The sequence below is a fragment of the Dipodomys ordii genome, unplaced genomic scaffold (genome assembly GCF_000151885.1).
Source record: "Dipodomys ordii isolate 6190 unplaced genomic scaffold, Dord_2.0 Scaffold17, whole genome shotgun sequence".
Lineage (NCBI taxonomy): Eukaryota > Metazoa > Chordata > Mammalia > Rodentia > Heteromyidae > Dipodomys > Dipodomys ordii.
In genome coordinates this window covers 9,960,196-9,985,806 of record NW_012267233.1, presented here as the reverse complement: position 1 = coordinate 9,985,806, position 25,611 = coordinate 9,960,196, and the positions used below count along the sequence as shown (strand labels likewise).

At 40.6% G+C, this 25,611-nt stretch overlaps 1 protein-coding gene across 1 annotated transcript in view; it reads left to right on the top strand.

Moving 5' to 3' along the window:
- Grhl2 (grainyhead-like 2 (Drosophila)) overlaps positions 1–25,611 on the top strand; it is a 126,434-nt gene that overhangs the window by 57,641 nt on the left and 43,182 nt on the right. Inside the window, exon 8 of the mRNA XM_013012439.1 lies at positions 19,673–19,767. Coding sequence (XP_012867893.1) covers positions 19,673–19,767 — 95 coding nt within the window. The remainder of the gene's footprint in view (positions 1–19,672; positions 19,768–25,611) is intronic.

Sequence of the window (25,611 nt, the reverse complement as noted above, 5' to 3'; positions counted from 1 at the left end):
TGGCGGTGGGTTAGAATCAATGCCTGCTGGAAGGCAGACAATGCATGCGCTTTACATTTGCAAGTGTTGTCTACCAACCTGCTAATGGCTTAAGCAACAAAATCCCCAAGTATTTAATGCAACTCTTTTTCAAAATCTCAGCTGGAGGTTGAAGTCAGGACTCAGATGTTATAGTTTCCCAACTCTTTACCAGTGTCTGTGGTCAGCAAGTTCAAGTGAGCCTACTAGGCAGTGACCTTGCACCTGACATTAGAGAGATGAGTCTCTTTTAGTTAAATGTCTTTATTTGCATCCTTGGGGTCTGGGCATTGGGCAAACTACAAACTTTAAATCAGACACAGCACAATTTTGTGCATATGAGCTTGAAGGTTATTATTATTACTTTTTAAATCTTGTTTTTTGGGTCATTGGATCATCAGGCCTCTGCCCCTCCACTCCCAGCTCTACCACTGGCAAAACTCCATGCAGCTTCCACTTCCAGCCATGTCTTTACTCAGAAGCCTTATTACACACATGCTCAGGGAAGCAGCCTCTTGGCATGCTGTAATAATGACTCCCAGAGAAAACATGCTTGCCTCTTTCCACATATATGTACCTCCCCCGACCAGGTTGTAGGCTGTTCTTTGAGATTCCCTCTTACCTCCCATGTCTACTCCTCTGAGCATCCCTCAGTGTGCTAGAGAGCAGAGTCCTGTCTGTGGGTACATGCAAGGGAGCAGGATCCTGAAGCTATGGCAAAGGCTTCTCCCAGTGCCCTGGGCCTATGCTCTTCAGTGTCCCCTGGCCTGAAGCGTTGTCCTGGAGGGTCCACCTGTATTTGGTTCCCTGCTCTTGGTCTTTACGTGTTTACTTAGGTGTGTGTTCCCTATTTTTTTTTTTTGAGCCTTTTCAAAGAAGACTTTCTCTGTTAAACTGCCATACACACACACACACACACACACCACTCTTATCTCCATTATCTCTGTTATCTTTGTATCCCTTCAGAGCACTTACTACCACCAAATGTTATTTATTTGTATTTTTTGTGTTACTTTATTATTTTCCGTTCAGCTTCATGAGAGCTGTTTTCTTCTTTATTCTGGCCTCAGTGCTTCACACAGGATATGGTGCTGGTTTAGTGAATATTTTAGGAAAGAGTGACTGAATGAATAAATGCATGAATGAACACATGCATACAACTTTCATTTCACTGGTAGGAAGCCTGAAGGAATGAACTATAATAATAATGAATGAACTATCATAATAATGTCTGGCATTTGTTCATTGCCTCTATTTTCCAGGCTCTCTATCCATCACATATTAGCATTTTCTCCATCTTCAAAAGAACCGTGTGTTGTCTAAAAGATCAGGTAGTAAGGGGTAAGAGTTTCACCCATAGTCCTATACGTGGTAAGTGCTGTAGGAGAACAGAAACAATGCCAGAGGCCACCTTCATCTCTATAGATTATGTGTCTATTGAGCATCCACCCCAAGATAGCTCTTAATGCCCTAGGCACCAACTATACTCAGAGTGACTGAAGACATTTATTAATTGTTGCCTGCACGTACTGCTGCTTTGGGCCTCCAATCAGGACAGTGGGATTGTTGGCTACTGCTGTCTCTGAAATTTCCTATAGCTACCTTCAAGTGGGTGGTTCTTGTACATTAGGCCATAAAATGATTGGGTTGTATGGAAGGGATATCAGCAATTAGCTCTGATTGGATATAGGTAAGGCAAATAAACCAAGGCCCAAGTGGATTCGGTTGGTTTTCAAAACATACCAAGTTCTCCAAGTCTTACAAGTTCTTTCTTGTAAGCTCCTTGAATAACAGCAATTATTCCAGGCCATAAATAAGCTGACATTTTGCAGCCCTAGGAGCATTCCTCATGTCAGTTATATTTCCTATAGGGAAAACCACTTAAATTATTTTTGTAGTTTGATTGTCTCTGAATGCACAAGTCCCATTACACTGAGACACTGAGTCGTGATGAGTGCCACCCCCTCCCCCCCTTTTTTTTACACCAGTTTGAGGAAATGTATGCTTTCATTCTGCATACATTCATTGACTATCTTTTATGTGTCAGACCCTGTGTTAGGCACTGGTGACTAAAATACACTAAGGGCAGGGTCTTTCTCTAAATCTCAAAATGAGTTTGGACCATGTACCAGTGACTTATGTTTCTAACCTAGCTGATTCAGGAAGCTGAGATCTGAGGATTGTGTTTCAAAGTTAATTGGGGCAGGAAAGTTCAAGAGACTCTTACCTTAAATTAACTACCAACCCCTCCCTGCACCCCCCCCCCCAAAAAAAAAGCCAGAAGTGGAGCTGTGGCTCAAGTGGTAGTGTATTGGCCTTAAGGATAAAACCTCACAGATAGCACCCAAGCCCCGAGTTCAAGCTGCAGGACTGGTGAACACACGCATGCACACAGATTGGGAAAGTACTTTATAAAACTATCAGCAAAGATAGGAGGGAATTGAACTTTCATGCATACTAGCAAGAAAGTTGACCGTTAGGATTAATGCAGAGCATCAGGAAGGAGGGAAGTTCCAAGTAAATGAGGTATGGAAAGGCTTGCTTTTTAAAGAGAGTTCTTGGAGCTCTTGGGCCATATGAAGCACTGAGCACTGATGGAATCCGATGGCCTCAAACTTTAAAAGAAGTCCTGTGTGAAGCTGTTTGTGTATAGCACAGGGTAAATCTTTAGCTCTCACTGAGACTGGCCGAGCTGGGAGGGAATCCAGAGCCCACAGCTCTAAAGATTCCTGGTATTAGGAGTCCATTGGTTTTGTTTATTTGCTTGCTTGTTTTCAATTTAATTTTATTGTCAAGGTGATGTGCAGAGGAGTTACAATTGCATATGTAAGGTAGAGAGTACTTCTCATGTTGAACTTGTACCCCCTCCCTCATTTTCCTCCATTGGTTTTTGTCTTGGTGGCAAACCTCAGAGCTGCAAGTTGAGCATTGGCATTTCAGATCCTCTACTAACACCTGCCCCAGCAGAGCAGCACTACTGAGCCAGGTGTTGAGGGTAAAGAAGCTCAGAGCATCTCATCTTTGGATGCGTTACCACTGTCTTGACACCACAGTGTCTTATTTTTTGGTGTGTGTGTGTGTTTTGAACTGACATTTAACATGCCCACCTTGTTTTTCTTGAAACAATAAATTGAAATAATAAATCTATTATATTAGAGGTTCAGGGACACAGAAGAGAGGGATACTTGAGAGGGATACTTTTATCCCTCTCTTGTATGTGCATGCTGTTACATTGTACAGCAGTGGTCCTAGAACTGCCATGAAGACAGGTGGTAGAGACTGTGCAGAAATAACACAGCACTGGGATCACGTGGTTTTCTGTAATAAGTTGCAGTACTTCATTATGGAAGCTTTGGGTGGTTTGCCGATGTATAATAAGACCATAATGGGCTACTCATTCTATATTAGAAAGGACAGTAGGACAGAGACTTGTAACATGAAGGGCAGGTGAAAGACCAGGACACAGAGGCATGAATTGTAAAGGGGGGAATACCCGATCATGTCTGGAATGAGGGACAAGCCATAGAACTGGTAGAACCTTGATGACCACCCGGCAGTAAGGAATAACAGAGATGAAAAGGGTCCTGGTCATGCTGACTGAGGGGTGGCATGTTTGAGATGAGGACTTGGAGGAGCTAGTCAGGTGCTAGAGGAATGGAGATGGGTCAGGCACTGACTTCAGTTGGTGTATTGATTGAACCATCCACATAGGACTCATTTGCATAGCGTATCTTCCAGTTTTGTAGTATGGGAGCCATGCAAAAATTTTTTTTGAAATGACTTACAAATCCTTGAACTGGACTAGATAGATATCAAATCTACTGGAAACAGTAAATAACTTACTCTCTAGAGGTGAGCATTTTTTTTTGTTTTAATTTGTTATTTTCAAATAGGGAAGCAAACCAGAAGAGTTTCAATAACTAGAGTTAACCTAATAGAGAGAAAGCCAGAAGTTGACCAGTTTCTTTGTAACATGTTCATTCACATATGTCTTTCCCCTCAGTGCTTGAAGCACAGGTATCTCAGTGCTAATGCACATCACCGTGGTTGCATTCTAGAATGTAGCTTGTGAAGTGCTGAAAATTGAGTCCCCAAGCACATCCAAACAAACACCAATACTTTCCCCTTGCGTCCAGTGTGCCCATTATTGATAAGATGTTATAGTTAATTATGAGACCAACTATACACTCTTTATACAATCTCTGATTTTAATTTTGATTCACACTAATCTTTCTTGTAACAGGTTACCTTCAGCATATTGTTACTATTAATCCTATTATTTCCCAAGGTAATTGGCTGGCAATTATACTACATTTTCATTTATTACCATGTCATTAAAGGATTATTTTTTTCCCTCTGTGTCTTAATACAAATCCTTTAAGGGCCTTTCTAAATTTGTTTTGTTGGTAATAGTTGTATATGCAGGGAAAGGGTTTTCATTTTTTGTTTTTAAATGAAAACTTATGATCCAATGACATGAAAACACCCCTGTAAACTTATTTGTCTATAATTCCTTTTGAAGTCAAAGGAAGCCTTTCAAAAGACTTTCATGTCCACAGCGTAGCTGGCTTCTGTGAATTACATTCCATTTGGCTATTCCATCCAGGCCTTTTGACTGGAGAATGTAATTCTCCCCCCAGGACTCTCCTTGCCCACAATGGCCTTCCCTCTTTCTAGCTGGAAGATACCATGACATCACACTTAGTTTTGCCATTCCCGCTGTCCCTGGGTGAGATCTTCTCAATCTTCCCAGGTAGTCAGTTGTTCCATCTGAGATGAGGCCTTGTGTCTGAGCAGCATCATGTTGCCTAATTTCACTTGGTTCCCAGTGTGATTCTGTCTGTCCACTAGATACTGAATTGTTTGAATGGCCAGAAAATGAATTTTGAACCTTTATGTCCTCAATACCTGCTACACGATAGTGTTGAGTACTTGGTGGACGTAACAACCACAGGCAGTGTTGTGTATCTAGGTGACAGTTGTGTGAGCAAGCATGTGTCTAAATTAACACGGAAATCTGTCTGGGATTTGATTATCCTCTTTTGATGTGGAAAGATTCATTTTTGGTAGTATTTTTCTGGATGGTGGGAGTATAAATGTGCTTTGGTCCTTTAATTTCTTATATGTAAATATCATTTAATTACACAATAGATCTTTTGATAAAACTTAAGCAACTCAAGATTTCATTGCTAGCATAGGAAAATAATACATGTATTAATAAGCAAGGGAATTTTTTCTGTATTTAAACTTAACTAGATAACATTAAATGAGAAATTGTTTTAAAGCAAACAAATGAAGTTATATTCAGAAATTGATTAGCACAATGATTGTAATCCCTGGCCAATTTTGTTTACCACCTCTAGGAAGCCTTTTTTTTTTTTAAATCTGTTTTCAGGATGTTATTGTTTTCTGGAAAAGGGTTTCTCTACTCTTGACAGTATTAAAATCCTGAGTGATTAATTGAAAGAATGTTCCAGGGGAGGACTGAAGTTTGTAAGCCATAGCTGAAGACCCCTCTGGGGTTCTGTTTAAAGAAGAGATGTTGGTTTCAATGAAATTTCTTTCTTTTTCCTTTTCCTTTTTGTGTCGCTTCTTTTGCTCAAGGTTAGCATTCTACCACTCTACCACAACTCCAAAACTTCCTGCTCCCCCTTCCCACCCCCCAGCCCAGAGTAGCTTATTGGAGATGAGAGTCTCACTAACTTTCCTACCCTGGTTGGCTTTGAACTGTGATGATCATATCTCAGCCCCCTGAGTAGCTAGGATTACAGGCATGAACCACAGTCATCCAGCTGGTTTAGGTGAAATTTCAAAAATGAACATACCTAAAACTACCTAATAGACACATTATGCTTAGTGATATAAAACACTGTATTTTCTGTATGCTTTTTCTTTCCTTCCTTCCATCTTCCCTTCCTTCCTTTTAACCAATTTTCTATGACTACGCTTTAACACTATCATTTAGATCTCTATCTGATTTCCTAATTTATTGTTGTGGTTTGTTTGCTTTGTTCCACTTTTTTTCCTTGGGACATAGTTTTTTTCAGAGATACATTTTGTGAAACCTCAGGTAACTGGAGTGTCTCACAGTTCTAAAATAATTACAACAGCTAAAGAATGACAAAAACACCTGGAAATACAGCCCAATCATTTCATGAGACTCAAAAAATGTCTGAACAGAAGTATAGTCTTTTTAGCTGCCTTCTAGCATTTACTAGAAGCTTCTCTATCCCTGGATCTTTCAACAGAAACAACCCTATATTTATTTATATCTTCATCATACCCCCAAGTGCAAAATTAAGGAAATACAAAGTTTTTCTCATTTGTTTACAGAGCCTAAAACTTACAAAGAGAAAGTTTTTCTAAAATTAAAATAAAGCCCTTTGAGGATGTAGAAGCCAAAATAACATGAAATTAATCTGAGGAAAGCTCTTTGAACCTGCTCCAAGAATGTGAGGGCTCTGCTTTTGAAAAGATGGTATTACAATAAATGAGGGCTGAAGAAATGAGTCTCCTCGGTGGTGAGCTTCCTCCTGTGTGGTAATGCTGTAACTGTTCCTTTTTATTTATTTTTTGTTTTGTTTTTTACACCTTAATTATATGAAATAATGGGATTATTGTGAAACATCTCTATAGTATACTGTGATCATAGTCACCCGTCTTAAAGAAGACTTAGAGCTTTTCCATGTTTGCAGGGATTCAGGTGACTCTTACATTACCCACTGTCCCCAGCAGCAGTGACCAGTCACCAGTAGCAGCCAGAGCATCTCTCCTTTGAAGGACAAGTCTGTCTCCCCCCAAAAAGCATATGTAAAAGAACAGAATTTCTATTTCTTCTCTGCAAGAAATGATAGAGCTGTAAATGGAAGTAAATAGGAGTAGGAGTGTGTATCATTTAAACAGAATTTGGTACAAAAATTACCCAGAAAACCTGTTAGAACAGTAAGCACAGAACAGATTTATCTTCACGTTTTCTGAATAGTTTGGTGTATGTGACTGCATAGTCAGAGGTAATAATGAGATAGAAGTTAGAGGTTAATATTAATGTGTCCTGAATTCTGAATGGAATTGGGCTTGGGTTCAAATTTCATTGAAGGCAGTCCACATGAACATTGATTGTCCTTGTGATACATCTGTATATGGTACCACCAACAACCCAAACCTTATTTCTGTAGTTTGAATCTGTTCAGTTTGCAATTCCAAAGAAGAACTATATGTGCTTGCAAGTCATTTGTGACATGGAGGGCTGACGCTAGAATGTAATTTTGAAAGAGCCTATGGGATGTCAGGGAATAGCAATTCTTTGAGATCCTTACTAATGATATAAAGTGATATCATTTGCCATCATCCTTTATAAATTAGTCACTTTAACATTTGCTCCTGCAAATGTTATCTCTGGTAGGAAAGGGACTCTATTGTGGGTCTGTGATTCTGCTTGCGAATTAAAATCTGAGCAGTAATGTCTGGTACGATATGCCTATAATTCCCTTCCTCACCTAAGAACATTAGTATATCAAGTGATGAGATGCAGAATAAACACTTGGAATAAATAATGAAGAGTTCATGCAGTGTAGAAGTAGCAATCACTTACCAAAACACCAAATATATATAATATAAAATATAAAAAATATGTGTGTGTGTATATATACATATACATCTCTCTCTCTCTCTCTCTCTCTCTCTCTCTCTCTCTCTATATATATATATATATATATATATATCCCCTCAAGACTAGAACTGTACCAGTTAAGATACAACTTCACTTCCAGCTTTTTGCTGGTTAATAAGAGTTTCGTGGACATTTCTGCCTGGGCTAGTTTTTTGTTTTTTGTTTTTGTCAGTCATGGGCCTGAACTCTGGGCCTGGGCACTGTCCCTCAGCTCTTCAGTTCAAGGCTAGTGCTCTACCACTTGAGCCACAGCGCCACTTCCGGCTTTTTCTGTTTATGTTGTGCTGAGCCATTGAATCCAGGGCCTTATGCATGCAAGGCAAGCACTCTACCACTGAGCCACCTTCCCAGCCCCATGCTTGGGCTAGCTTTGAACCTTGATCCTCAAATCTCAGCCTTTTGAACAGCTAGGATTTATAAACATGAGCCACCAGCCCCTGGCTCCTATTTCTATTCATTGAGAAAAGTCTCCAAAGGTGCTAGGCACTTTGTGTGATTCTCTGGTTATAGACCAGAGACAAAATATTTAAATTCCTGAAGACTCATGAGAGAGTTTAATTTTAAGTCCAGCCAAAGCTGATTAAACCATAGTTTAGATATAGTTATATATGTTACACATTTATAAGTTTAAACACAGAATATGGCCTATTATTGACACTATTTCATTATTATTGGTTTGAACTCAAGTCTTCCAGTTCTTATAGACTTTTCCTGTCTGGGGTAGCTTTGAACTGCAATCCTCATATCTGAGCCTCCTGTGTAGTTAGGGTTACAGGCATGAGCCACAGGTATGCAGCCTGGCTAGCATTCTAAAAAGATGAAATCAAATAATATAAAAAATACTATATATAGGACAAAGCAGTGGCTTGTAGTGTAAAATGGTTTTCTTAGTCCAAAGTTTTGGTCAGTACAGTCTGAATTCTGTGATATTGTCCTACAAAATTTATTCTCTAGAAATAAGGTAAAGTCCAAAGGGAAAATCCCAAGAAGAATGTCTCTAAAATGATATCTGAGAGGGTATTGTAATAAGCCATGGTGTTAAATAGTAATAATACTATTGGTCATTATAGCTTTAATAGCATTAAAGAGTCACTCTGTGAACCAGATGCTAGTGGCTTATGCCTATAATCTGAGCTACCTAAGAGGATGGGGTCTATGGATTGCGGTTCACAACCAGTCCTGGCAGGAAAGTTCCTAAGTCTCTCTCTCTCTCTCTCTCTCTCTCTGTCTCTGTCTCTCTCTCTTTCTCCCTCTCTCTCCCCTCCTTCCCCCCTCTCTCTTTCTCTCTCTCCCAGTCCTGGACCTGGGCCCTGTCCCTGAGCTTCTTTTTGCTCAAGGCTAGCATTCTACCACTTGAGCCAGAGCACCACTTCTGGCTTTTTCTGTTTATGTGGGGCTGAGGAATCGAACCCAGGGCTTCATGCATGCTAGGCAGGCACTCTACCACTAAGCCACATTCCCAACCCCTTAAGACTCTTACCTCTAACCACCAAAAACCCAGAAGTAGAGCTGGGATTCAAGTGGTAGAACAATAACTTCGAGTAAAAAAGCTTAGGGACAGCACCAGAGTTCAAACCCCAGAACTGGCACAATCAATCAATCCATCAATCAATTACTGTGTCTGTGATATCATGAATATGTAACAATGCAGTTATGTAGGGCTGTATTATATATGATGAAGATTATATGTAAGTCATACAAATCAAACGGTATTTTGACTCTGTAGATAGAACTTCACAGGTTCCAATTCCAGCTTGTCCCTTTATAAACTGCTGTGGCCCTGAAAGTTTATGTGTTGGAAACTTAATTCCCAAATTCAGACACACCCAGCTCTCCCTCTGCCATCTTTGTGTGTGTGTGTGTGTGTGTGTGTGTGTGTGTGTGTGTGTGTGAGTCATGGAACTTGAACTCAGGGTCTAAGCACTCTCCCTGAACTATTTTGCTCAAGGCTAGTGCTCTGAGCCACATTCCACTTCTGGTTCTTGAGTGGTTAATTGGAGATAAGAGTCTCTCGAGGACTTTTCTGCCTCGGCTAGTTTTGAACCACGATCCTCAGGCCTCAACCTCCTGAGTAGCTAGGATTACAAGCATGAGCCACGGGTGTCCTGCTCGTTCTGATGGAGCGAGAAAGCCTTACCAGAGGTCGATACCATTCTCTTGGACTTTTTGGCCTCTAGACCAGTCAAAGAATCCTTTTTTTATAACTAAGGCAACCCATTTCATTTTAGCCACCCAAACCAGATTAAAACATAAACTGTCATCCAAGTGCTGGTGGCTCTAGTCTGCAATACTAGCTCCTTTGGAGGCTGAGATCTGAGGATCTCAGTTCAAAGCCAGCCTGGGTAGGAAAGTCTGTGTGACTATTATCTCCAATTAACCACAAGAAAACTGGAAGTGGTGCTATGGCTCAAAGTGAGTGAAAAAGCTCAGGGACAGAGCCCAAGCCCTGGGTTCAAGCTCCATGACCAACAAAAGAAAAAAACAAACCCCACAAACTATAAGGGACTGTGGAGGGAAAGGAGATCCTTACTGTCATCAATGTTTCTCATTCTCAGAAGTAGAGACAATATAAAAAGGAATTGTCTGCAGTAGTGTTGATGACGTGTGTATATTTAACACAAGGCCAAGCACACATGTGATTCTCTATAGTAGCCATTATTGTTTTGCTCATGGACCAGGAATAAATAATGGGAATGTCTATCAAGATCAGCTCAAGTGACAACAGACTTTATGACATCCAGATTACTTATGACTTAATTTTTTAAAAAATGACCTTATTAGTGGCTTCTTGTAGGTCATATAGGTTTTGAAATGCTGCTTCTGCGGTTTAAGAATCAAGTGGGTGTTGGTGGGGGGGAACTACAGATGAAAAGTCATTAATTTCATCTAAGTGATGTCTCCTTCATGATTCATTTTCCTCCATCTTTAAGTTGATCCCAATTAGCTTGTAGACAGGGAGGTTAGTGATTGAGGACAGGTGGGGTGAGGGTTGGGATAGGGGTGAATGCTTATCAAAATTGGTCCCATCAGCTGCTATGGAAAAAAGTTTGTATTGTAGATAAGGGACTATGATTGTAGACAATGAACTCACCGAAGGCACCAGGGCTTGGAGAGATGAGAAGAAAAAATTAAATTTAAGCATGTCTGTGTGTTTCCACTGCCAGTGTCCTTTCTTCTGTATCCCAGCTACCACCCAGTAGATGGACTTGTAGAATAATAACTCCAAATATATTAAGTGTGCCAAGTTCCTATCTTTTTTTTTTAAAGCATCTTATTAGTCTGACATGCATACCCACTGGATTGGCAGTGGCACCAAGATCCATTTCCCACATTCCGACTTCATTACTTCACTAGCCCAGACAGAATCTGCACCTTTCACAAGAGAAGCAATTTTTATATTAATTATACCACTGCTTTTAATCTCCAACAATATATACAAAAATAATTAAAAGGGGGTAGTTATAATTTACCAAGCACATGAAGCTTAATTAAGATGAAGGAGTGTTTCCTTTGACTAGATTCCAACATCACACACACACACACACACACACACACACACACACAATGAGTTTGAAGAATACAGTCTTCAAAAGTCAGAATTTTAAAGGCTATTAAAACACCACTGTTTATATGCAAAAGATGAAAAAAAGATAACAGAAGGACCCTTGCTTGACAATAAAAATGGGATTGAATCCCATCATTTCTGTACAGAATAAAATTTGCCAGAAACTCTTATGGAAGCTATTGCATATTTAGGTATATGTAGCAGCCTTTGAAGAGACACTGTAGTTTGCCATTTTTTTTCCAGATACCAACACCCATTGTTTTCTTAGAAGGGCTAACTTTCAAGCTTTTATTTCAATTTTTGTAGTGCTAGAAGGGTATGGAGATGGTTTCTTGCTTGCTTGCTTTCTACAAGCAACCCAAACTTCCCTTTATCAAGAATTGCAGTGGTCCCAAAATGCTATCTCTCTCCCTTGAACTCACCTTCCCTCAGCACTCCTCCACAGGCCGATTGTCATGAAAGGCTTTAGCTGGTAACTATCACTTAATTTGCAAGAGAAATAGAAGCAATGAGGAGGAGGAAGGGAGGAGGAGGAGGAAGGGAAGAAGGAAGGGAGGAGGAGGAGGAGGAGGAGGAGGAGGAGGAGGAGGAGGAGGAAGAGAAATGGAGGAGAAGGAGGAGGCTACAGGCCGCTAATTCCTACCTCATGGAGAAGTTGTAAGGTTTAAAAAAGATAAAAAGCCTCCTATTGACAAAGGGTTTAGGGAAGGCTTAGCATGAATGTGTAAATTCTCAATTGGGGCATTATCATCATCATTATCATCATCATCATCATTCTAAGAACATTTGCATTTTAGTGCCAGGATAACAATGCCTTTATCTTGAAGGCAGGCACATTTCTGGGTGGGCGTCATGGTGTGAGGGCAGCAGACCTGGTGAAGTAGGCGGTGCCTGAGTCTCTCTGCATGGGTGGTAGTCTTCCTATACATGGTACTATGTCCACCAGGAGGGAAAAGGTCTTTTGGGAAGAAGAACAATCTGTCACATGAACTCCACTGATAATGGACGTATCTCTCTGACAGATGTAGTGCTTTTGAAGACTATATGGAGAGAATTAAATGTACCTTAAGGATTTAGAACCAAGATTATCCAAATATGAAACCATTACCCAAGATGTAGAACTCAGACTATCCACATCTGCACCTGGGGTTGTGTTAGAAAAATATCAGTTTTAAAGCTGCATTCCAGACCTACTATGGCCCAGACATCTACATTATATTAGAGCCTTCCAGGTGTTTTGCTGTACTTAACATCTGAGAAGCCTGTCATAGTGTCCTTGTTATATGCAGCATGTGATCTACAAGAATCTAGAAACACCCTGCTTTGGAAGGCATCCTAACAAGCTCTAGAGAATGTGTGTGGTCACAAACAGCCACATTCCTGCTCTGACATGTCAAGGACACACAGCCTTTGCCAGCACTCTTGTGGCCTGACAGTAGCAATGAGATCAACCTCTCTCCTCGTTACACATACTCTTGTGTCTTCCTTCATTCTTGAAGTAGAGTGTATATGTTACAACTACTCCTTTTGGGGCGGGGGAGGGGTGGGTTTCATTCAGTCATGGGGCTTGAACTCAGGGCCTGAATGCTATCTCTGATCTCTTCTGCTCAAGGTTAGTGCTCTACCACTTTGAGCCACAGTGCCAGTTCCTGTTCATTTTCAGGTAGTTAATTATAGAGAAGAGTCTCATGGGCTTTCCTGCCCAGGTTGGCTTTGAACCTCCATCTTCAGATCTCAGCCTCCTGAGTAGCTAGGATTACAAGTGCAAGCCACTGGCACCTAGTTAGGATTACTCTTCTGTGTGTAAATCATCAAGATTAAGATCTATTTTCATTTTGTTTTTTTCTTTTGAATGGCTAAGAAGAATTAGAGAAAAAAATCAAGAACTCAGGGTAGGTGTGGCAATAGCGACATTGTAAAGCATAGAGTATCATGAGAACATGTAGATTCCACGGAAAATATTTTGGAGTTTGTTTACTCTGTATGCTTCAAGCTCTACATAGAAAGCAGTATTAGTTTATTATAGAGATTAAATCCATAATATAGGTGTGCTGGGTGCCAGTAGTTCAGGACTATAATCTTAGGTCCTTAGGAGGCTGAGATCTGATTATTACAGTTCAAAGGCAGCCAGTACAGAAAAGTCCAAGAGGCTTTTTATCTCTAATTAGCAGAAGGAAGCTAGAAGTAGACATGTGATTCGATGTCTACTCTTGAATGCAAAAGCAAAAGGACAGGACCCAGGCCCTGAGTTCAATCTACAGTATCAACGCAACAAGCAAGTAAACACACAAATAAATAAATGCAGTAAGGTAAATGGGCCCTAAATTTAATGCCTAGTTCTTAAGAGATAAGGGAAAACCAGAGGTACTGGACAGATCACTACACCAAGACAGAGGCTACAAATCAAGAAATGGAAAGGAAGCTGAGAGAAGGGCAGGGAGCAGATCATTTTCCTTAGCTACAGAGGGAACCAGCTGTGCCAGCCCCTGGGTTTCATGCATCTAGCCTCCAGAATTGACATAGAATAAATTACTTCTTTTGCTCCAAGTCGCTACTTTCCTGTTCAGTTGTTATAATAAAGTAGCTCAGGAAACTTAACATAGCCGCCATACCTCATACTAATAATTGAAACTATGGTCATTTGTTAAATTTGGACTTGAGAAGCTTTCTTGATGAAATAAATGAAGGGAGGCTTCACACCTAGTGGATGAGTTTCTGTTTCTCCTCCATGGGTTTAGAACCCTTAAAGCAAGCCATGCTCATCAAAGAACGTGAGCATAGCTGTCAGGAGTAGAACAGAGAGTAGCATTTTATGCCTTGGACTCATGAATGTGGAGAAAGCAACACCATGAAGTGTGGCAGAGCTGTTGTACCGTCTGTAGCAAACAAAAACAAAGGGTCGGGATGGCGCAATGTCTCTCTTATTCAATAAGGCCAGAGCATGATATTTGTCTCCTGGCTATTTTTCATTTAGCATGCCAGTGGATCCATTCACCGACGAACTAATGAAGTGCACCTTACATATGTGTTGTTAAGCCCTGAGAAAGCGCCAGTTTCTTGTCTTGATAAAGCTATTGAGAAATGCTGGTGGAAAATAACTTACAAGTGCTGTCCAGAAAATAAACAAGGCAAATTAATCCAATCAAAAACAACCTTCAGTCCTGTTTTTGACATTACAAAAAAAACAGATTATGGATAATTATCTTGTGTGTTATTTATCTGATAACATATATATATATATACACACACACATGCATATATATGTATATATGTATATAGGTATATATGCTGTCTCCCACAACAAAGTCACCACAAGATGAGGGACTTAGTTATATTTCCTGTGGGCCTGTTGAGTACATAGTTAAGTCCTTGGCTAATGCTTTTGTGGAGGGGCATACAAAGGAACTTGTATAAGATTACTGACCTCTGAGTTGTTTATTCATATTTGTTATTTTTGTTTTTAAATATTTTCTTGCCACATTTTTTTAAGAAGGAAAAATTTTCAAGTAGAGAAACTATACTAAGCCTTTATAATGTAGTAAAACTTATGTACTAGCACAAGTGTTTGATCTAACCCCTTTGGTTCATCTTAATTTATAGATATGACATTAGCTTTCTTTTTAAAAATATTTTAATTATCTTTAAGTAGTTGTACAAAGAGGTTGCCATTTTGCAAAGCAGTTTATGAATACAGTGCATCTTGATCAGTGTCACCCACACTAACCCACCCACCCATCCCTTCCCTTACTTTTCTTAATTTTGTAGTATATACAATGAATTTTTTTACTTCATTCTCCCCTCCTGCCCTCCCTTATAACACTTACTTTTAAATTTACTGTTGATCTATAAATTGTATTTTTTAAAATGCTGATTAAAATGTAAACAAAATTGCAAGATTATCTGTAAAGCAATTATTGAAAAATCAGAGAATTTATTTTCTTTAAATTTAGTGGTCTAATTCTTCAAAATTCTAAGAGCTTGTTGGCTTGGTGAATGCACAGGTTAATGTTTAAAACAAAGAATCATGAGAGCTGGGCCCCATTGGTTCACATCTGTAACCCAAGCTACTCAGGAGGCTAAGATCTGAGGATTGTGGTTCAAGGCCAGTTTAGGCAGGAAAGTCCATGAGACTCCTATCTCCAATTAACTACCAAAAAAGCAGGAAGTAGAGCTGTGGTTCAAGTGATAGAGTACCGGCCTTAAGCAAAAAAGCTCAGGGGTAGTGCACAGCCCTAAGTTCAAGCCCCAGTACCAGCATACAAACAAAAATATTATGCAAACATAGTCCTTATACCTTAGTCTAAATTTGTAGGATGCAGTAATGTCTTTGCTTTTGTGTTTTATTTTTTTCACTTTAAATATCTGCTTTAAGAAAAATCAGTAAGAAAAATTTGAATAACCTAAGAGAGAAAATGGATAGAACTGGAAACTGTTACAATAAGTGAATAAATGTTGAAAACAGAGAATAAACACAAAAGTAGAGACTAAATCAAAGATTGTTCAAACTTTTAGTAATCAGGGAGTTTCAAATTAAAATATTAAGGTACCAGGTTTTGCACATCACTTTGGAAAGAGATAGTTTGAGGCAAAGAAGACACTTATTGTGTGTATATCCTTTCTAGGAGCAAGCTAACAAAAATCAACCTAAAGAATATATTAGTTTCCTTTACCTACTACTTTCACTTCTGAAAATAGACCTTTAAAATACGTTTTTTGGGTGTTGAGAATGGAACCCAGCTCTCCCTCTCTCCAGCATGTGCTCTGCCATCAAGTTAGACCCTGAGTCCCAAAAAGTATAGCTTAATAAGATATAATCACGTCTGTATAAATGTTTAGCTGTAAAGATGAATAAAATTTTATTTGAGGTAGGTATGAATTGGCTCTCCTCTCAATGACCAATGAGCAAAATAAAGTTGTAGCACATAATCTAATTGGTTTCTAAAGTAACATGGTCATGGAAGATGGCCATGTAAACATGTGTAAGGCAACAACAAAGTAAATTCATATAATTTCTCTCTCTGTCTCCCTCCGTGTGTGTGTGTGTGTGTGTGTGTGTGTGTGTGTGTGTGTGTGTGTGTGTCTTTGGGTCTGTCTGCTGTCAGTCTCTCTCTTTTTCTTAATAGTTTTTCTATTTTCCTGTAAGTGGGATATAAATATAAAGGGGTACAAATTGTATAAAAAATGAGTTGAAGAAAGGAAGACAGAAAACTAGGAAAGATAAAACATATAGATGTATTTAAAAAGCAGTTAGCTATGAGTTATGGAGTGCAGTTGTTTTAAATTACTTTTCTTATTTGTAGTCTCTAACTTCCTTCCTTCCTTCCTTCCTTTCTTCCTTCCTTCCTTCCTTTCTTCCTTCCTTTCCTTCCTTCTTTCTTTCCCTTCCTTCCTTCCTTCCTTCCTTCCTTCCTTCCTTCCTTCCTTCCTTCCTTCCTTCCTTCTGCCAGTCATAGGGCTTGAACTCTGGGCCTGCTCGTTGTCCCTGAGCTCTTTAGATCAAGGCTAGCTCTCTACCACTTAAGCCACAGCACCACTTCTGGCTTTTTATTTTTCTTTTTTTGGGGGCGGGGCCTGGCAACCTGCCAGGTAAGAGTCCATTTCCCAGCTGCCTCACAATTGTTGTGATCATGTGATTAAATTCGGGCTAATGATATGTCAGTCACTAGGGACCACTTTTAACATATCCTTTAAAAAATATTTTTATTGTAAAAAAAAACTGTACAGAGGGGTACAGTTACATGAGTAAGGTAATGAGTACATTTTTTTTATCAAGCATTGTTGCCTCCTTCTTTGTTTTTCCCTACCATCCCTTTCTTCCCCACCTCCCCAAATATCCTCCCCCTCCCCATCCCTGCCCCGAAGTTGTAAAGTTCGTTTTCAACATAGTATCTTGTACAGCTCATTGTTACAATGGGTCAACCTGTATCCCTATTTAAGCATATTGTTTTTTCCCTTCCCCTCCCCAAATTAGAAAAATGTATATACAAGATGCAGGGCACCGGAATCAAATACAGTGAAAACAGGGGTTATACCTTCGGGGAGGAACATATCAAAGAAACAAAAAAAAATCACATAGTACATTATAAACTTCCAGCCTTTTCTGTGTATGTGGTACTGAGGAATCAAAGCTGGTGCTTCATGCATGCTAGGCAAGCACTCTACCATTAGGCTACATTCCCAGCCTCTGACTTTCTTATGTTGAGCACATACATGTTTTTACATCAAAGTTTGTATACTTTATTTAAAATGTAAAGACGTTGGGCCAGTCATAGTGGGCATACCTGTAATCTAGCACTTAAAAGAAAGAGGCAAGATGATTCCAAGCTCTAGGCCAGCCTGGGATACATACAAGACCCTGTCACAAAACAAACAAACAAACAAAAAACCCAATAACAAAAACATAAAGGTGATTGTTTAGGGATAACTTTGTCCTCAGGAGAACATAGCAACCAGGACAAAGGAGATGAGTGAGCCACGTAAGCCATGTACCTAAGATTGTGCCTGCCTCATATGTAGAGGTGTTTTGGACTCAGAAGAAATGCCGACGTAATGTCTAGGTATATCACTGGACTTGAGGAAGAGGGGAATAAAATTGTGATGTAAGGCAAGGCCAGCTAGCCAACCCATCCGGAGAATCTGGAGGGCCATTCGGGAGAGAAGTTGGTAAGGATTTCTGCAGTCAACCATCAATTCAGCTTTCAGGAATAAGGATTTTTACTGCAATGAAGAACAGAGGCCGATGAAAATGGTGGTTAATGGTCACCATGGAATTTTAAACAGAACCATAGGTATGTGTGGAAAGAGCAATGTAGTTAGATCTGAGAAAGATCCATAAAGAAGCCTGCCAGAGAAAACACAGGGTGCCCAGTTAAAGTTGAGTTCTGGTAAATAGCCAGAATTTTCCTTTTAAGGTAAGTACATCCTAAATATTTGGTAAATCTGACAACCCTTAACCATAGCACAACACAATTTATGAGCAATTAAACTATGTACACAGACAAATCAATCCAACATGTTCCATAAGAATACACAACAAACACATTGGTACCTGTTGTGTTTGTGGGGGAGTTTAATGGGATTCAGAAAAGAATAGGATGGGGCTGGGAAGGTGGCTCAGCGGTAGAGCGATTGCCTTGCATGCCTGAGGCCCTGGGTTCGATTCCTCAGCACCACATAAGAAAAAAGCAAAAAGCTGGAAGTGGCCGCTGTGGCTCAAGAGGTAGAGCGCTAGCCTTGAGCTGAAGAGCTGAGGGACAGCGGCCAGGCCCAGAGTTCAGGCCCCAAGAATAGGAGTGAAAAAGAATAATGGAAGTGAAAAAGAATCAATATATATATTTCATATAGAAGTAGGGTTACCTCAAATGAGTTTAATCAAGTAAATTAATAACATAGGTGAGAGGAACAAGTGAGTAGGATTAATTCAACATTGTATCCAAGTCAGTCCATAGAGAAGTTTTAGAAATGTTTCTTGGCTGGGGTGGGGGTGTGGTGGGGTTGGTAATAGTTCAGCTCAGTGGTAGAATATGTATGTACATGTGTGAGTCTCTGGAATTGATCCCTAGAACCATGTACACACACAAAAGTCTTGCAGCTCCCCATAAGGATTTCTTTATGACCCTTATATACTTGGTAATACTGCCTGGCTGATAAATAGAATATTTTAAAAAAGAATCCCAATGGGTTCCTGTGGCTCACTCCTCTAGAGGCTAGGATCTGAGGATCATGGTTTGAAGCTAACCCAAGCAGGAAAGTCTGTGAGTCTCTTGTCTCTAATAAACTAAAAACTATGAAAGTGGAGCTGTAGCTCCAGTGGAAGAGTGCTAGCCTTGAGTACAAAAGCTTAGGGGCAACACACACACACACACACATACACACACACATACACACACTCCCTAAAGAATACTCTGGCACTTTTAGCAAAGGTAAATGGCAGGTGAATATGTAAATAAATAAGTCTTGGGTGGGATAAAACTTTAATAGTTTAGTTTAGTATAAAAATGATGCAAATCAGATAACGATATCACTTTTTTTTTTTTTTTGGGTCAATCATGGGGCTTGAACTCTGGGCACTGCTCCTCAGCTCTTCAGCTCAAGGTTAGCGTTCTACCACTTGAGTCACAGCACCACTTCCGGCTTTTTCTGCTTATATTGTGCTGAGGAATCAAACCCAGGGCCTCATGCATGCAAGGCAAGCACTCTACCACTGAGCCACCTTCCCAGCCCCACTTTACTCTTTTAATAAAGTATCATATTTTCACATTGGTAACTCAACCAAATAATATTAATAAGCACAGATCCTCTATTGTTTGGCATAGAAATATATAGAAAAATAGACAAACTTTAAATTTGCCATCAACAAATGCACACCATTGGGTCATTCTTCCTCTTTTAAAGGTTTCTTTATCTTTTTAATGTTATAGCTGATTACAAGGAGAGCTTTAATACCATTGGAAACATCGAAGAGATCGCCTATAATGCGGTGTCCTTTACATGGGATGTGAATGAAGAGGCGAAGGTAAGTGCAAATGTAGTAGCGACCCATTGTTCACACTCTTTAAACAACATTTCCATTCTCTGCATGAAAGAGTCTTGCACAGGTAGCTTCCAGCTTTCTGGTAACTTGAGCCAAAAGACAGAGTGAGAGAGAGACGGGTTGGGGAGAGAGCGAGGAAGGGAGGGAAAAGGAACCCATTATCTTTTTCTAGAAGTCACACGTTTAATTAGGTACTGCTTATTGGCCTTTGGGGGGATAAGGGAGAAAAAGCAGCAGGCTTCTCCTCTGGCTTCTGATAGAATGTGAAGAGCTGAACTGTACCCTCCACGCCCCACCTCACCCTCAATCCTTCAGGCCACATGCTCCATTTCAGAATCTGCAGCTGGGGGGAGTCACCCAGAAAACTCTTTCTCCCTGTCCTGCAGAAATGTGCAAACACCCATCTTGGGCCATCTCCATGGGGCCTCCAGAGGCAAGGCAGGGCATAGAACTCATGTCTTGTGGGTGAGTGGCCCTTACTACTTTATTCTTGAGCGGGTGCAGCAGGGGTTAAGAAGCAGGACTCTAAGCCTCTGAACCTCACTGTTTGCTTAACCACCTAATAATGCTCTGTATCTAAGTGCAATTAAGTGTAAGGGTACCATGTAGAAGGGGCGAAGGCCCAAAGACAGATACTCACCCCTGCCAGGAGTTTGGGCGAGAAAACAGACTCACTGTCCCCCATTCCCCCATTTGCTCCCCAGTTGGATTTTTATGAAAACTCCAACTGTGTCTTCTCTGCCCTCTCTTCTTTCTGGGGTCCTTACTTTCTGATCCTTCATGCTTATTTTACACTTAAGGGAAAGTTCCAGATGAAACCCAAGCTTGTTTTCTGCTTCAGTTACGCACCAACCATCCGGTTGAGCGGTGAGACTTTGTTTTCCAACTCTGGAGAAGGTCAATGCAAACAGCTCCTGTCAATGCCCCATTGTCCTCCTGCAGGGGAAGGCTCTGGGAGAGAGGAAACTGGCCACCAGTTTGCAGGCCTGCCTTCCAGAAGAATGAATCGCTCAGTGTCTCATTTCACTCGTGTAGAAGACAACATAGATGCAGTTGGCTTTAGGCCCAAGAAAGGTGACTCAAATGAGCACCCAGTGACAAGACCCGCCCAGTGTGTCAGTGCGGCCTGGAGAATGTTTCAGGGGACTGGAGCTTTCCAGGGAAGTGAATGGGCCTGGCCAGTGTAAGATCACATCTCACACAGAAGCATGGAGAAAATCAGGCTGGGAGGTCCCTCTCTATACCACCCCTCCCAGCATTTGCATTAGTCTCCTTGCTTACCCAAGCCTGGCCCGAGAATACCTCTCACCTATTGTAAGCCTGTCAGTACCCTTTCAGGATCCTGTCTCGTGATTCCTCCCTGCCAGCAGTGCTTGCCTTTCTCTGTGCCTGCTCACTTGAGGCTAGACCTAGATGACCAGAGGTGGGTGGTATGATGGCACAGAGCTGGGACAGATTGAAATCCCTAGCAAGTCACTGGGCTTCTGTTCCCTAACTCAAGACACAACAGATAGACCAGCACTGGCAAATGCTCTTGCACCAAATAGCATGCCTAGGATATGGTACTTGATGAGCCAGAGGTCTGGGCAGGGAGGCAAGGGAACCAATCACCCCAAAACAGTGTGACCAGAGGGATTCAGGGCCCACTAGAGTCCTGGGGAGAAAATGAGCTTGTGTCACTGGAGGGATTTGACAGTGGTAAAAAGCACTATAAATAAATAAGAGCTGTGATCAATCTCATCATTTTCATTATCATGCAATTTGTGATTCATGAGTGCTAATGGATGAATATGTTAAATGTTATGTTTCATTAGGGACCTTTTAAAGCAAATTTCTAAATCAAAATAGGGGACAGTTTAATGATGGAAGCTTCGGGCTCCGAGGTGAGACGGGTGGATTTGTGGTTGAGCTGAACTTCCACCGCGGTCATTCCATACCACTCACTTGCTCTAGGCAGACATTTACTTTTCTTGTCTACGGGTGTGTGCGCATGTGTGTCCACATGTGTGCATTTGCATATGTGTGCTATGTGCACGGATATAGTTTCATACACACTTAAGCTCATACATACTCTGACAAATGGCCTCAGAGGATATATTATATTTCTTGTAACAAAATTTTCTTTCAGGAAGTGGCTCTGTGGCTCAAGTGGTAGAGTGCTAGCCTTCAGCTGAAGAGTTGAGGGACAGCACCCAGGTCCAGCGTTCAAGACCCACAACCAACAACAACAACAACAAAAACAAAGCAAAAAAAAAACCCACAAAAAACAAATTTTCTTTCCTTCTTTCCTTCTCTATCTCTCTTCCTCTCTTCCCTCCCCTCTTTCGGTGCCAATATTGGAGCATTAACTCTCAGGGCTTTGCTTTCATGCTTGGCTTTTATGCTCAAGGCTAGTATTCTACCACTTGAACCATACCTCCACTGCTGGCTTCTGGATGGTTAATTGAAGATAAAAGTCTCTCAGATTTGTCTGGCCAGGTTGACTTTGAACCAGTATCTTCTGATCTCAGCCTCCTGAGTAGTTAGGATTGCAGGTGCTTTATTTCTTTTTTCTTTTTGTCAGTTTGGGGACTTGAACTCTGAGCCTGGACGCTGTCCCTCAACTCTTCAGCTCAAGGCTATTGCTCTGCACTTGAGCTACACCACCACTTCCAGTCTTCTGGTGGTTTTATTGGATATAGGAGTCCCATGGACTTTCCTGCTTGGGCTGGCTTTGAACTACAATACTCAGATCTCAGCCTCCTGAGTAGCTAGGATTACAGGCATGAGCCACATGTGCCTTTTCTTTAATACTTTCTTTAATACCTATTTTTAGTGACTATTACTTGAATATTGCAAGTATATGAGGTCTGGGTTAATCAATAAGTAATAAAATTCGTTTCAAATAGTTTTCTCCAAGCTATTGAAAGACTTTTAAAGGAAAGCCATAATAGTTAAAATCTACTTTATTAGGGAGTCTAAGGGGATTAAAAAAAAAGTATCTGCAGATCCTGAGGCATTTTCTTTGAAAGTAGTATTGATCTTACAGTCAACAAATTACAAAAAACAATATAGCAGCTGGTTGAAAAAAGATTTTCAACAAAGAATTGAAGGGTGTCCCCCTCACAGCATAATTGTTTGTGGTTGTAGATTTCTTTTTAGAAGCACTGGCTCTTGCTTCAAATTCTTGTTGATAACATCTACGGATATTGTTGATAGGCTTAGGACTGAGGCCCCTCTCAGTACTATAGGAAATTGTGGTGTATGTGGCCAGATGGCACAAATTTCCTCAACCCATATGTGGTCCTCAGAAGAACTATATGAAATATATGCAATGTACTATTCATGCATGTTTATATTCTAAATTTGGACATTTTACTTGCATTTAATAATATTTTTTTTTTGCTTTTGTTTTGATGCTACTACCAAACTTGAACTCAGGGCCATGCACTTTTGCTAGGCTTTTGAGCCATGCCTCCAGTCTGGCATTAATGCTGGTTAATTGGAGATGATGTCTCTGGGACTTCTTTGTTGGGTGGCTTTGAACTGTACTCCTTATATCTTAGCTTCCTGAGTAATTAGGGATTATAGACATGAGCTTACTGGTGGTTGGCTCAGCAACATCTTGTCTGAATACCCACAAATGTGATGAATCTTGATCTTCAAAGATACTTAGAAAAACACTCAATGTCACTTGAATCCAAATGTAATATATACCAACAACTTGGAAAATAACATTTGAGGATGAAAAATGAGACTTTCTCTGTGTGTGTGTGTGTGTGTGTGTGTGTGTGTGTGTGTGTGTGTATGTGTGTGTAGGAGAGAATTTTTGTAAGTCATCTTGGAAGCAGAACACACAATTAATATGTTTTGAGCAGTGGATTTCCCCCAACTTCACTATGTTAATGCATGACTTTTATTTGGATATTGAAGGTTTGGTGCCTATATTTATTCACCTTTTTTTTTTTTTTTGGTTGGTTGTGGAGCCTGAACTCTGGGCCTGGGCTCTGTTCCTCAGTTTCTTCAGCTCAAGGCTAGTGTTCTACCACTTGAGCCACAGTGGTACATGGTGCTTATATGGTGCTGAGGAATTGAACCCGGGGCCTCATGCATGCAAGGCAAGCACTCTACCACTGAGCCATCTTCCAAGCTGGTATCTATATTTAAAGTGAAATAAAATGGTTGAGTGTTTGGTAGCCTTGATGCATATGTGTACTCAAGACTTGGTGAGATGATTATCGATTTTTCCTGGACACACTTTTTCTTCCCTTTGTGGCAGACTCACATGTGTGTGTCACCTCTAGCATAAACAGAAGAGAGGACATGAAACATTTCACTTAGCTTAATGTAATGATTGGAACAACACTTGGCCAGGAGAAATGTTAAAACTGGAAGTTTTGGTGAGCTTTGGGGATTATTTCCCAACATCCTGAATGTGGACTGCAGTCTGATTCTGGTAGAATTGTTGTGGGAACCAAGTTTAGTGACTGGTGCAGAGTCTCTCTCCACAGATAGCCCTGATTTCCCCCAGGGGTCTGTGCAGTAGGAGGCTCATGTGACATGTCTAGTATCTAGGTAATAAAGCTATCACCTACATCGTCACAGCATAGAAATTAGTGGAGGTCCATGCCAATGCCTCAAGAGTATGGAATGGAGATCAGGGCATAGCTAGCTTTTGACTTCCCTCGGTAACCTTCAGTTTACTCAGCTGTAAAATGATGGGAAAGACAGAGCAGGGTTCAATAGATGACCAAGACCCCATCCATATGATCCTCATAAGAGGAGGACATCTATGCCACATTCTCTCACATAACTTTACAACAAATGTTTTCATTCTACTCTTTTCTCCTTTAAAGCTATCAGCTTAATGCTGATCCTTTAAAGAAAAAAAATGTAGATTTGTTGCTACTAATCCCCAAGACAAGGAATTCCCACGCAACACCCTAATGAATTATTGAAGAGTGGTGAGCTCAGAGTGCTGGCACTGAGCATTGCCTTTATCCAGCAATGACATCACCCCTGAGCAGGAGTGCACCAAACTCCAACAGTGCTGGTTTCTCTGTTCATGATTTCAAAATTAACCCAAGCTCAGTAATCCTTTCTCAAGTGACCAGAGAAGGATGGCAGGTGCTTTGTGCTAACAGTGGAGAATAAGTTTTCTATTTGAGTCTTTTTGCTGGAACACCATATCAAATACTCCCCACCTCCCCCACTTCAATGCTTCCCCTTTCCCATGGCTTATAAACTTTTAGGGTAAAGGAGGCTTTTTTCCATGAGTCTTTTAAAAAAAAATCCCTCTGCATCCAAGCACTTTAGAAGCATCTTGACTTCTCTAAAAATATTTCTTCTCCCTTAATACCATCATCACTAAGTAATCACAAATAAATCCACTTCCAGCCTGTCCTCATTTCTGCCTTTTAGAAAAACCCATCATAGTTCAGTAATATGAAACCCTCTTGATTCTTCATTCTTTGCTACATTCTAGGCCAGCACCTCTGCTTACAGTAGACTGGATGCTTCCTGTGTCATGATGTCTAACCCTTCTCTCTCATCCATCTTCCTGTGGAGCTACAGTATTGGACTTGGGAAATTGGCTTGTCCAACTCTCCACATTGCTAGGTCATCTGTGAATATTCTGCCTGTGTTTTGGGGTTAGGATAGAACCTTTCATCAGGAAATGCTTGTCAATAAGACCAAGACACAAATAGCGTATCCTCCGTCCTTCCCTCCTTCTCTCCCTCCCTCCCTCCCTCCCTTCCCTTCCCTTCCCTTCCCTTCCCTTCCCTTCCCTTCCTTCCTTCCTTCCTTCCTTCCTTCCTTCCTTCCTTCCTTCCTTCCTTCCTTCCT